Source organism: Myxocyprinus asiaticus, chromosome 6 (assembly GCF_019703515.2).
Source record: "Myxocyprinus asiaticus isolate MX2 ecotype Aquarium Trade chromosome 6, UBuf_Myxa_2, whole genome shotgun sequence".
Taxonomy (NCBI): domain Eukaryota; kingdom Metazoa; phylum Chordata; class Actinopteri; order Cypriniformes; family Catostomidae; genus Myxocyprinus; species Myxocyprinus asiaticus.
This window is the reverse complement of record NC_059349.1, coordinates 25,327,276-25,342,198: the sequence shown is the minus strand read 5'-3', so window position 1 is coordinate 25,342,198 and position 14,923 is coordinate 25,327,276. Positions and strand designations below refer to the sequence as shown.

Genomic DNA, 14,923 nt, shown 5'->3' with positions numbered 1-14,923 from the left:
AGCTTGGTTTAAAATTACATAACATATATCTTCAACAGATAAACAACATTTTGTTTTTTGAACTGAGCAGAGGAGCCAACTGGAGGCAGCCTTACCAAAGATTATTATTTTTATTTTTTTTAATGAATGGACTCCCATGGGTGGAGGGCTGGAAACAAAGCTTAGAAGCACATCATGTTAATTAGTTAGTTGTTATATTACTGAAAGTCATGATCTGCACAATATCTGACACTCTTTTCAATGGATGAATTCATTCTTTTAACAGGCAGCCTCAAAAGGTCAAAAATGGACGTAACGATAAAGCCCATATGACATTTTATACATAAACTGGCATAACTCAGTAATGCAAACATAAACATCTTTGTTTGCAAGGTTCATTAATTAAAGTCCTTTACCAACATGGGTTTCTATAGATTGCTTGGTAACACTTACAATAAGGTTACGCTTGTTAACATTAGTTAGCTTAGCTTGTTAACATTAGTTAACAACAATAGTTAACATAAACTAACAATGTACAATACTTTTACAGCATTTTTTAAGCTTGGTTAATGTTAATTTCAACAAATACTAATACATTATATCAAATGTCTAATACATTTAAATCAAAAATTGTATGTTAACATTAGTTAATGCACTAAATGTGTTAGTGTAATAAAAAATGCAACACACTTTCTAATCTTATGCATATTAATAACAACAGCAAACACATTCAATTAATTTTTTTCAACAATATACCTTAACAATAGAATGCAGAATGCATTACATTGAGCAAATTAAACATCATTCTGCATTTAATGATTATGTGAATGTTTTTTATATAGGACTGATTTAATTTTTCAACTTGTGTGTCACAGATATGCAGTCTCATATATAGGCCAAGGCAATGAGTTGATTTAGTAGGCTTTTGACAGGACGGATGAAAGTCCAGTAACCTTAATAAACTCATACCTTCGCAGATTTTTTTGTGTTGGCAAGAAATCAGACTTTGATATTCTCAGCCTATCAACAGATCCATTGGCAGCAAACTTGAGACCATAAGAAAGAGATCTATGGCTGTTTTAATTCACAGACCAATTGTGCATGGGTAACACACACACACACACAAAAATAATTTAGCATTAGTTAACTATATTAGTTGACATGAACAAATAATGAACAATACTTTTTCAGCAATTATTAATCCAAATGTTAAACAGTAATCTGAAAACATGAAGAATAACATTTCTTTTCAATGTAATAAAATCTAGATGAATAAAAAACTGCGAAATGATGGCTTTTATATAGTAGGCTAGTTTTAGCAATGAAATCCATTAAATGTATCAGGCACAGTTGTGAGATCAATTACACATTATGTTCTAGCGACACCCTGTGGCCATAAAGATCAACTACAGCTTTATACTGTGCATTGAACCGGTTAACACCGCTATGGACTCGTTGACCCTGACTGTCATAGGCTTTGCTGATATGACTGCGCAGCAGGCTTCAGGTGCGCAGGAAGATCATTTTATGATATACAAAAAAAAGCAAAAAAACAAAAAAACAAAAACAAAAATCTAATGGTTTTTCTGCCATTTATAGACAAAATTGTACTTAGAAAGCAGTCGATTATGGAATTCTCCCTCATTTAATCATGTCCCTGTCGCTTTAACTCAACAGACAAAACGCCCCATATGATTTTGGACCTCCAATAGTAATCACTCCCCTCGGTGAGAATGCGAACCGTTCTGCACGCGGACATGGCGAAAAAGGACCGATTTATAAACAGAAGAACAAAGTGTGGATATAAACGATAGCTATTTTCATGAAAAGGAATCATTTAAATGCTAAGGAGGGGAACTGGTACTCCTTCGAGGCAGAGACCACTGAATCACCATGGTAGTAAGCCCCCATCTCTGACTGCTTATTTCCTGATGTCTTACATATTTGGAAATATGTATTAGGCCTGTGGAATCTGACTGTCGACTGTCACATTATAATGATAGAACGGAGATGTGCTGCTTGAGCGACTTTTTTTTTTTTCAACTTTTGTTTTGTTTTGATCAGGTGGTGATGACATTTTATAATTATTGAATGTTATAATTGAAATATCTGTTCAAATTTTAATACATGCCATGCCAAAATAAACTACCTGAGCCATGGCAGGTAGTTTATTTTGGCATGGCATGTATTAAAAGAATTTTGAAGAATCAAGTAAATTAATGGAGCAATGTTGAATGTTGCCTGTTTGTAATAGTGGTGGTAAATCTAGTACAACTTTTTTTTTTTTTTTTTTTTTTAAATAAGATTTTAAAGTAATTTGGGGGGGGGGCAACAGTTCCAAAAATGTATAAAAGATATAAAATAACAGTGTTAGAATAAAAGGGTTGGAAAAGTGATCATACCCCTGAATTTAAAGGGATAGTTCACCCAAAAATGAAAATTCTCTAATCATTTACTCACCCTCATGCCATCCCAGATGTGTATGACTTCCTTTCTTCAGCAGGACACATTTGAAGAAAAATAGAAAAATGTCTCAGCTCAGTAGGTCCTTATAATGGAAGTGGATGGTAACGTGATTTTTGATGCTCCAGAAAGCACAGACAATCAGCATTAAAATCATCCATATAACTCCAGTGGTTAAATGAATGTCTTATAAAGCGATACGATTGCTTTTGGTGCAAAAAAGATAGATATTTAAGTACTTTTTAACTATAAATAATCGCTTCTGTTAAGCAGCTGTATGCACGTTCACGAGAGTGCGTAGGTGACGTGGTCTCTTGTGTGACGTATTGGCGTTGGCATGTTCACACAAGAAGTGACGCTTGCGCGAAACACCCAGAAGAGCAGTGCTGTTTACAGCTGAGTAGGAGGACCGCTGTTCAGACTGAACGCCGTAAACAAATGAAAGCAAATTTGAACGAAGATGTCAGAAGATTTTGATTTAAGAGGAGAAGAGGAGATACAAGTTTTTGCACAGCCATATTTATTTGAACCTGAGTACTCTGACCAGGAGCACAGGGAGATGGAGGAGGCTGAACCAACAGCAGCACAACAAAAAGCCTCAGAGAGACAGAGAGCTCAGAAGACGTGGTGGTGCACATGTAGGCAATGCCTGGCAATGCCAACAGAGGTAGAGAGCGTCTGCTGCAACGAATAGAACGTTGCTATACCATGAAAGACCATGTGACCTCAGCACTCTCGTGAACGCGCATACTGCTGCTTTCGGGACACAATGATTTATAGTTAAAAAGTCCTTAAATATTGATCTTTTTCACACCAAAAGTGATCGTATCGCTTTATAAGACATTCATTTAACCACTGGAGTTATATGGATGACGTTAATGCTGATTGTCTGTGCTTTTTGGAGCATCAAAAATCATGTTACCATCCACTTCCATTATAAGGACCTACTTACCTGAGATATATTTCTATTTTACTTCAGATGTGTTCTGAAGTCAAATACATCTGGGATAGCATGAGGGTGAGTAAATGATGAGAGAATTTTCATGTTTGGGTGAACTATCCCTTTAGTATTTATTAGAGCTATCTTTTGCTTTAATGACAGCCATCCGTCTGTTTGGATATGTCTCTACTAGCTTCACGCACCTAGATTGGGGAATATGTGCCCATTCTTCCTTGCAGAATTGTTTGAGCTCATTCAAATTGATGAGTGAGCAGTGACGGACTGCTCCCTTCGAGTTCATCCACAGGTTTTCTATTGGATTTAGGTCAGGGTTCTGACTTGGCCACTCAAGAACTTTGGCCTTCCTATCCATAAGCCATAGCATTGTTTTTTTGGCGGTGTGTTTAGGGTCATTGTCATGCTGAAAGTTGAACCAACTGCCCATCTTCAGTTGTTGAGCAAAGGGCCAGAGATTTATCTCAAGAATTTGGGTGTACATGGCAGCATCCATTTGCCCTTCAATCCTGACCAATTGCCCAGTCCCCGCTGAAGAGAAACACCACCACAACATAATGTTGCTGCCACCATGCTTCACAGTAGGTATGGTATGTTCTGGGTGGTGTGCTATGTTTGGTTTTCTCTAAATATAGTGCTTGGAGTTCAATCCAAAAAATTTAATTTTTGTCTCATCTGACCATAAAACCTTTTGCCACATGGCATCAGAATCCTCCAAGTGTTTTTTTTTCCTCCCCCCAAATTGCAAACGAGACTTAGTGTGGCACTTTTTCAGAAGAGGCTTCTTTCTTGCCACCCTGCCATACAGGCCTGCTTTGTGTGAAGCTTGGGAGATTGTTGTCACATGCACAGACCGATCAATCTCAGCCAAAAGGGCTTGTAAATCTTTCAAAGTTACCTTTGGCCTCTTGATAGCTTCCCTGATCAATATCCTTCTAGCTTGATCATCCAGTTTGGAGGGAATGCCCGATCTAGGCAAGGTTTTGGTGGTGCCATGCACTTTCCACTTCTTAATAATGCTCTGAACGGTACTCAGAGGGATAGTTAAAGACTTTGATATCTTTTGTACCCTTCTGCTAACCTGTGCCTTTCCACAATTTTATCCCAGAGCCCTTTTGAAAGCACCTTTCCAACCATGGTGAATTCTTGAATTCATTAATATGCTCTACTAGTAATGGAATCCTCATGGAACGTGGCATGGAACATGGTTTTATTCAGAAATAAATAAAAACCACCACAATTGATGTCAGGTGGGCTGCACCTGAGCAAGTTTGTAATGGTTGCTCTTGGGGGGCTGATTGACTTATCCAGACCAGGTATTTTACTAATTAATTTGTACTAATTGTTTAGAATTTGTTTTACATGTTATTTTCACTATGATTTTGATGGTTATAATGTGTAAATACAGCTGGAAAAGGTTAGATTGAATTTTTAAAAATTTCTAGGGTGTAATGGGACAAATGATTTTGACAAGGTATGATGACTTTCTATAGGCATTGTATGTTTCAGACAAAAATTGGCCTGTTAGTTCTTGTATTTCTTCTCTGCCAGCAAAAGTAGGCTAGTTCCAAAAAAAAGGCAAAACATCAAGCACAACTCCACTCTGCGCTGCTCTCTGTTTTGAACCACTGGTGTTTCGCTCATATACAAATCAGTGTTTTATAACAAATCTTTTAAGTGAATGAATTCTCGTTCACTTCCATTGTTTCGGTGGTGAATGACTTTTTTTTTTTAATTAATCAGTTGAGTCAGTGATTGAAAGACTCAGTCATACATAAAAGAGACTCATTTGTCTCCACCTACTGGAGTAAATATGCAATCTCAAGAAATAATAACTATTCAAAGTGAATTAAATCAAAATGAAAGATGATTTAAAATCCCCACCACTGTTTGGCAAGCCACGAACAGTGATACAAATAGTAAAGCGTCCCAGTGATATTATACTAAATATCAGCACTCTTGAAACGCAGCCTGTACAATTACATTTCAGGACCAGAAATACTTTATATTATATTTAGGTCTTGGAAATTTTACGCGTTAATTTCTGGGATTAATAGTTGACTGTTTAACGCAATTAATGCAGTGTCTTTTTTTTTTTCACTTTCTGAAACTTCACTAATGTTTTTCCCCACTTCTTGTGACTTAAATTGGCATACTGTATATAAATTTCCAGGAGGTACATGCTTGACTCGACTGCACATCCTAGGCTAGCACAGAAACTGATTGTGTTGAGCAGTGCTTGTTTATTCATTACGTGTGACGCATGGGGCATAATAAACACGGGAGCTGATTAACTGTACAGAGAATGGAGACTTCACCCACAAGTGGTGAGCCAGGTGTGGGAGAAATACGGACAAGCTGCCGTATCTCTTTGCATCGCCCTAAAACAGTCACTAACTGTCATCTGAACCAGTGTCAGTAACGAAACTGCGTGAGAGAGACCCAGCATGTGCGTGATAGAGACTGAACGGCAGCCAGAAAAAAATAATAGTTTTGAGATTTTAAACTTAAAAGCAAATTAAACTTCAGCATTCAATATGTTTTATATCTGTATGTATAGTGTCTTATAATGCATTGACTATGTACACTTAAGTTTATCTTGCCAACAATGCTTGATATGAATTGAATCTGCACGTTTGATCCTATTATTAAAAAGCCCACTGCAAAACGGCAAAAGATTTTGCCCAACTTTTAATTACAGCGTGTCCTTTAATTTAATTACAGCTTTTTTGGCATGTAGGCATATACTATTATTGTATATTAGCTGCTCTTGTCTGGATAGTCAAAACATTATGTCTCAAGCCACATGTTGACAGCTGGCCAGCCAGTTTAATATTTAGACACTCTTAGGTGTGAAATATCTTTTAAAATTTTCATAGATCATTTAATTTTAAACTAAGAGTCAAGAGTCGGTCTTCCTTGCAGAAGTATCTTTGTCCTGGACTAATGTTTCTAATTTTCTAGAATTAGAATTTGCTTAATAGTTGCCTTTCACATTATAATTCAACAGCATGCTGTGTTTACTTTCTTACATTGTCCTGCTTGATTACAAAATAGCTAAAGCAAAATGTAATATTTATACTAATTTAATAAATGTGAATCTCTTTCATAATCTCAATCCTATCCAATGTTCTGTTGTAGCTCATAGTGGAGAAGACTGCTGATCACCCATCTGCAGAGTTCTCCCTGGTTGAGGATGTGGCCCTTCACTGTATGTTTTTGATGGACAGGCTAAACAAGCAACGTCTGTTCCAACCAGACCTATGTGATGTGGACATCATCCTCCTGCACCATCAGACCTCTTTTCAGGCCCATAAGGGTGTACTAGCAGCCTACAGCCCCTTCTTCCACTCGCTCTTTGCCTGTAGTAAGGAGTTGCAGCGAGTGGAGCTCTCTCTGGAGGCTCTCACGCCACAAGGCCTGAAGCAAATCCTGAACTTCATCTACACTTCCAAACTCCTGGTAACCAGCTGCAATGCCCAGGATGTGTTCAAGGCTGCCACTGTGCTACAAATGAGCAACATTGCCACTTCCTGTAGCGAGCTCATTACCAGAGACTCGCTGGGAATCAGTCCTAGTGTGGACCAAGCCAAACAGGAAACCAGTTCTCATATCTGTAGCAATAGCAACAGCAACTCAGTGATCTCTAACTTTCTCATGGAGATCAAGCAAGAGAAGGACCCTACCTGTGCCAAGATCTATGTAGGGAAAACTGAAGGAAGCCCATTTGCTGGTCAGGTTGGTGATGGGTGTCCAGTAAGTGTACAATTAAGTGCTTGTAAAGTAGAAGGCAAAACCGAAGGATCAAAGGAATCTGAGGATCTTGCTTCATTTAATAGAAAGCAAATTATTGTCGAGCTGAATTTGAACAATCAGACCCTTAATGTATCCAAAGGTTTAGAGTGCAGTTCTTCCAACACAGCAGCTCAATCTCCCTCAGGGCAGCAGGTTCCTGGAAAAGCAAGGATGAATGATCGGACTGTTGAGGAATGTAGAGATAATGTGGCCATGGAGGAGGAAGAAGAGGAGGGTGAGCAAAGTGAAGAAGATGATGTGGGACTTGGAGACACCAGTGAGGAGGAAGGCAACACATTACCTGTATTCATGTCTGAAAGACCCCTACCACAAACTCGTGTCTCCGTTAATGCAATAGCAATGGTCTCCAAAAGAACCGGTGTGAATGTGAGGCAAGAGAAAGGTCATGGTGGGAGCGGTGAGGAGCAGAATGATAGGTTGGAGATTCAGAGCTTTCATTGTGTGAGGTGCCCCAAGATCTTCAACAACCGCGGGTACTTGGAGAAACACATGAACATGACACATAACCACATGCAGATCTGTTACAAGTGTGGCAAACGCTTCCTCCTGGAAAGTGAACTACTGTTACATCAGCAGACAGACTGTGAGAAGAGCATACAGGTACAAACAACACTGTAAAAAGTTACCATAATGATCCCCTTTAAATTACTTTTGTTGGTGTAACCTCATGTAATCAGTTTGGTTCAGTGATGTTAAATAATATTTCTGACGAATACAGCCAGTTAATTTAGATGTTACCACATGAAGCACATTTGTTGGGTTAATATTGCTTTCATGGTACAGCAATTTTTTCAGTGTAAAATTGTGTATTCTAAGTGTGATTATTGTAAATATACTGTATAGTCTGCATTTGTTGTGTGCTTCAAAGTCAACTACAAATATCTGAACTAGGAGACACAAGGCTGTTTTGTTTGAATGGAAGTCAAAGCAGTAGATGTTTCCAAGACACTGAGAACACTTCCGGAAAATATGAAATGAAATGAATGAAAAGCGGACTGAAACTCAATCATAACTAAAGTCAGCCGAAAAGAGATCTTGAGTGCACTTGCAAGTTCAGGTGCAATGTCAATGCAAAGAGATCTAGGTTCACAGTTCTCTTTTGAATCAACTAAAAGAGATGTGAGTAAATTTGGAGACAAAAGACATCACTTGCTATTTTGTAGTTTTCGCACACACTGTTCAACCTGAGATTTTATGCCTTTAGTTATTGTTTTTAGCCTTGATATCTAAGCAGCAGCAATATGAGTTGATTAATCATATTAATCATAGTTTATCATACCACTGTTCAAATTGCAATCACAATATTTAAAAAAACAATTGCAATAGTTCAGTCAGGACAACTTCCGTCAAATGATACTTGACTTGAATACTGAATACTTGAATGAATACTTTTATTCACTTATAGACAATTGAAGCAATCTGTTGGTGTTGGCATCATGGTTCTGTTCTGGGCAAACTCTCTGCCCATCCATGCAGCCAAACATGGACAAAGCAGGGAATGCAGCAAATAAAACCCCCCAAATACAATTTTTGTAACATTCTGACAGTGCAACATGGTACAATCCTTCATTGCATAACAGATTAAATGAACACTTAATAGAACTTCAAATGCTCTGTATCAAGTTGCTAAATCAAGATCAAGGTGCAGTAACAAATTGAAGATAGGAATAGTAGTCTGAGAGCACAGAACAAGGCATGTGTAGAGACAAACTATAAGGCAAAGCAGCTATACAAGTGTGGAGCTGGGAAAGGAGTAGGGTATTAAGTGCAGTTTGCATCCATGCCGTGGAAAGGCAGCTAAGGCAATGAATAAATGGAGGACTTAAATAGAACCACTCTGATAAGCATCTGAATTGTATTGGTAGACGACATGATCAGCTGAGCATCAGCTTGACTAACATGACCTGCCTTTTCAATTTCAAATAACATTTCGCCATTGCCACATACCTTAAAGTCTTGGTTACAAAAAAGCTATTTAAATTTAAAGCTGTTGCCTAGGAAAAAGATACAGTTCATTGAAAACATGTTGACCTTTTGTGACAACATTATATGGGGTTAGTTGTCACAGTTGATCCTGTCATTTAACCTGTGGTGTAGGTTTTAAGTGAACAAAGCCCCAACCAACACAACCACAAAAACAAAATCTATGCCTTTAAATCTACATCTGCATTAAACAGCCTATTATTGGCTTTAAAAGGATAGTTCACCCAAAAATGAAAATTCTACTTAATACGACTTCAGTGGTTAAATCCATATCTTCAGAAGCGATAAGATAGGTGTGGGTGAGAAACAGATCAATATTTAAATCCTTTTTAACTATAAATCTCCACTTTCACTTCCACATTCTTCTTCGTTTTTGGCAATTCGCATTCTTTGTGCATATCGCCACCTACTGGACGGGCGGAGAGGTGAATTTATAGTAAAAAAAGGACTTAAATATGGATCTGTTTCTCACCTACACCTATCATATCACTTCTGAAGATATGGATTTAACCACTGGAGTAGTATAGAATACTTTTATGCTGCCTTTATGTGAGCTAATATATTCTTCTAAAAATCTTTGTTTGTGTTCTGCAGAAGAAAGAATGTCATACACATCTGGAATGGGTGAGATGAGATCATATTCATTTTGGTGAACTATCCCTTTAAAGCAAACCTCTAAAAATAAAATTATTACACTTATTAATTTATAAATTATTACAATTATTAAGCACAAAACGATTCATGAAACTACAAAAATGGAAAAAGTAACATAAACATATCACAACATTGTTTTGGCCAAAAATATTGTGATTTATAAATTGTACCAATTTATGACATTTTAATACATGTGTTGTGTGACAACATGCCTGACTTTATGAAAGATACATTTTTCCTAAGAACATGTTTAAACTTTTTGGTACAAATCTCCCTTGATAATATAGTTAACCCTTGCCTTAATGCATGCCAGTGTGGTTTGATTATGTTCACTTGTTTACCCGAGAGCTATAACAAAATATTATGATAGTGAAAATTTACTTTTGACTCCAAATCTTATAGTTACTGAAATACAGCTCTTGTGAAAACTAACCAATGTGACAACTAGCCCAGTCTCCCCTACACATAAAAACATACTCAAGTAAATGTAAAGCACAGCACATAGTGCATGATTGTATTTGAAAGATTGAGTAGAATTTTTATTGGTGTGTCTTTAATTTGTAGTGTCTAATATGTGGAAAAGTCTTCAGGAAGCTCTGGTCCCTACATGAGCACAATAAGATTGTTCACGGCTATGCTGAGAAGAAGTACACTTGTGAGATTTGTGAGAAGAAATTCTACACAATGGCTCATGTACGCAAACACATGGTTGGTGAGTTGTGTTAGTGGCTTTTTCACTTTCAAAGCTTTACTTACAATCTCTCCCATATTTTTAACACTAAACGTTTATGCTTTGAATAATCTTTTATTCTACTTATCTAATATTCCTTCAGCCCACAACAAGGAGATGCCATTTATCTGTGAGACATGTGGCAAGTCCTTTAAAAGGAGCATGTCACTGAAAGTCCACTCTCTTCAACACTCAGGAGAGAAGCCATTCCATTGTGAGGTATGATATTTTAAACTGTGGTTTTGACATTTATTAGAGGCATTGCTGGCAGTGTTTGTAATGTGTCCACTGTATATACTTTAGGTCTGCAGTGAGCGTTTTCAGTACAAGTACCAGCTGCGTTCTCACATGAGCATCCACATTGGACATAAGCAGTTTATGTGTCAGTGGTGTGGGAAGGACTTCAATATGAAACAGTATTTTGATGAACACATGAAGACACACACAGGTGAGATCCAAACACTGATACTCTTACACAAACAGAGACAGACAGTTGACAAACAACATGTAAAAAATTGTTCTGATGGTTCTTTTTAGGAGAGAAACCATATATATGTGAGATCTGTGGGAAGAGCTTCACAAGCCGACCCAATATGAAGCGGCACCGCCGTACACACACCGGAGAGAAGCCGTACCCTTGTGAAGTGTGCGGCCTGCGATTTCGCTTCTCCAACATGTTGAAAGCTCACAGAGAGAAGTGTTCCCAGGTAAGGAACCCTTCCATCTCTGAGGCCATTCATCCAGAATATGACTCGTCCACTGTAACCAATCAAATGGAAGCTGCTGCAAACCACTGAGAGATATTGGCCCACATCTGCATGGTATAGTCTCTTTTCCATCAGCTGTGCTGCACTCAGTTGATGTGGCTCCATCACATTTTCACCTGCGTTCCCTTACACCACTCTTCACTTCTGGAAGGACAGACTCTAGAAACCTGTAACTACTGCACTGTATTATAATACTGCATTATAATATTTCTGATACAGAGGTACTTTTTATGTAGCAAAAGTGTCCAAATAACCCAGTGTTCTTTGTCTTATCATCTGTCTAATACTATTATGATTTCCCTTCCATTCCCATATGAAACATTGATTCAGTATGCAAAACGTTCTCAGTCAACTGTGCTATGATAAACCTTAGTTAGGCAAAAAATATTGTAACTAAAATAGTGAAACTATTACTTAGATACAGTATATGCTTATTGCAATACATATACACTTTTATGTACAGTATATTTACAGAATAATAAACATACAGAAGCATACAGAGCTGTAATAATAAGTGTTTGGAGTAATGACCTGTTGTTTGTTGAAATTTGTTGTCAGTAGTTTGTATTTCTGGCACTTGTTAGTGTTTGAGTGAAGGGTTTCTTACTTTTTGTGTGTTTAATACACACTGTGTTTTATACTATCCTGATTGCCCGTTTGATTTTTTTTTATTTTATTTTTTTACTGTTATTGTTTCTGTTCTTTTTTTCATATACATGTGTGTTTTGAAGCACCTTAAAGGGATAGTTCACCCAAAAATGAAAATTATTTTATCATTTACTCACCCTCATGCCATCCCAGATGTGAATGACTTTCTTTCTTCTGCTGAACACAAACAAAGATTTTTAGAAGAATATTTCAGCACTGTTGGTCCTCATGATGCAAGTGAATGGGTACTAAAATTGTAAAACTCCTAAATCACATAAAGGCACCATAAAAGTAATCTATAAGACTCCAGTGGTTAAATCCATAACTTCAGAAGCAACATGATAGGTTTGGGTGAAAAAGATCCATATTTAAGTCCTTTTTTTTAACCTATAAATCTCCACTTTTTTTTTTTTTTTTATTTCTTTTTTTTTTCACATTCTTCATGCATATCGCCATCTGCAGGGAGGAGAATTTATAATGAAAAAGAACTGAAAAATGTATCTGTTTCTCACCCACACCTATCATAACGGTTCTGAAGATGTAGATTTAAGCACTGTCTTATGGATTATTTTTATGGTGTCTTTATATGCTTTTTGGAGCTTCAAAATGTTCATACCCATTCACTTGCATTGTATGGACCTAAAGAGCTGAAATATTCTTCTGAAATATTCTTCTAAAAATCTTTGTTTGTGTTCAGCAGAAGAAAGAAAGTCATACAGATCTGGAATGGCATGATAGTCAGTAAATTATGAGACAATTTTCCATTTTGGGTGAACTATCCCTCTAATAATAGAATTCAATTAACTCTCCATTTTTTATTGTCCAAAATTGTGAATGACTATACATTGTTCATTGTCAACAGTTGATAAAGCTGGTAAATTTATGAGTCAATAAATGTATGACTCGATTGTTTTGTTGCTTTAAAAAACTTGAGGATTTGTGTTGTTGATGTTGCCCAAATCATGAATGTGTTTAGGCTGAAATTGCTTATATTTTAGGGCACCAAAACATCTATAAGTGGACTCCTTTAACAGATAAATCATAAGAGATATATTGTGTCATTTTATTTAAAAAAAAGCAGTTATGTTTTACTAGTAAATATACATCCCTGTCGCACAGTCTCTAATGCAGACTCTAATATTTATCTTCTGAATTAAAAGTCTATTTTTATTGTCATCATAAACTGGTCATTTTTCCACTTTTTAGACCGGGAACTTACAACCTCTGATGTTTAAGGTAGAAATATTTTTACACAGCAATATGTTTTGTATTTTTTGATAAATTAGGTGTTTTGATCCCAATTTCATTTTCTTTCACATTTCAGAATCAGAATCAGAATGAGCTTTATTGCCAAGTATGCTTCCACATACAAGGAGTTTTTCTTGGCGACAGAAGCTTCCAGTGCACAAACAATACAACAACAAGACAGAGATAATAAAAAAAAATTTAATAAAATAAAAAATAAATAAAGAGCGAATTGAAATATAAGTATATATAGAAATACACAATAAGACAAAAATATACATATAGTATGTAAAAATACAAATCTGTTATATACAGTGCAAGGGAATGTAATGCAGAAGAGGTAGGATATGTTAAATAATATAATTGACTAGGCTGTGTATTGCACGTAATTATAGTACAGTTTTAACTGTTCATGAGATGGACAGCCTGAGGGAAAAAACTGTTTTTGTTTTGTAATTAACATTTTATTGAGTCATATACACATGACAGAGGAAAAACTCAACACATATACAAAGAATCAACATTTTACATTTAAACCCCACTAATACAATCCCACCCTGACCCACAACGAACACCCCTGTGGTCCCACATAACACATACACACACAATCCCAAAAAAATAAATAATAATAATCATACATAAACTAAACTACACTCTCCACATCCCCTCCCTGAGAGTTCCCCCCCAAAACTAAATATTTGCCACATTTTTTAACAAATAAATCCCTAAACCCCAGGCTTCTACTTACCACTTCCTCAAATGCAGCTACCCTCCCCATTTCCACACACCACTCCGAAAAAGAGAGTGTGCTCCACTTGACTTCCAACCCCTTAAAATTACTTGCCTACCGATCATGAGACTGGTCAGAACCTAATTTTTAATGTGATTATCCTCCAAATTCATGACCGGCCCATCACCCAAAACACAGAGTCTGGGACAAAGCAAAATTTGAATGTTCAAAACATCACACAAATAATTCTGAACCTTTAACCAAAAATCTTGGATCTTAACGCACTCCCAAAAGACATGGGTAGTGTCTCCAAATTCTACTGGCATCGCCAGCAGGTGGGTGTGTCTTTAAGACCATGCCTATATACAGGTGCATCTCAATAAATTAGAATGTCATGGAAAAGTTCATTTATTTCAGTAATTCAACTCAAATTGTGAAACTCGTGTATTAAATAAATTCAATGCACACAGACTGAAGTAGTTTAAGTCTTTGGTTCTTTTAATTGTGATGATTTTGGCTCACATTTAACAAAAACCCACCAATTCACTATCTCAAAAAATTAGAATATGGTGACAGGCCAATCAGCTAATCAACTCAAAACACCTGCAAAGGTTTCCTGAGCCTTCAAAATGGTCTCTCAGTTTGGTTCACTAGGCTACACAATGCTGATCTGACAGTTGTCCAGAAGACAATCATTGACACCCTTCACAAGGAGGGTAAGCCACAAACATTCATTTGCAACTGGCTGTTCACAGAGTGCTGTATCCAAGCATGTTAACAGGAAGTTGAGTGGAAGGAAAAAGTGTGGAAGAAAAAGATGCACAACCAACCGAGAGAACCACAGCCTTATGAGGATTGTCAAGCAAAATCGATTCAAGAATTTGGGTGAACTTCACAAGGAATGGACTGAGGCTGGGGTCAAGGCATTAAGAGCCACCACACACAGACATGTC

The 14,923-nt window shown here is 36.9% G+C and overlaps 1 protein-coding gene across 1 annotated transcript; it reads left to right on the top strand.

Annotated features, from left to right (window-relative positions):
- Positions 1 to 1,725: 1,725 nt before the first annotated feature.
- On the top strand, positions 1,726 to 12,679 carry zbtb47a (zinc finger and BTB domain containing 47a). Its single transcript, XM_051699505.1, has 6 exons — positions 1,726 to 1,878; positions 6,539 to 7,813; positions 10,415 to 10,562; positions 10,684 to 10,799; positions 10,884 to 11,028; positions 11,118 to 12,679. The coding sequence occupies exons 1-6, from the start codon at positions 1,873 to 1,875 to the stop codon at positions 11,375 to 11,377; spliced, it is 1,950 nt and encodes a 649-aa protein (XP_051555465.1). The 5' UTR covers positions 1,726 to 1,872; the 3' UTR covers positions 11,378 to 12,679.
- The last annotated feature ends 2,244 nt before the right edge of the window (positions 12,680 to 14,923 follow it).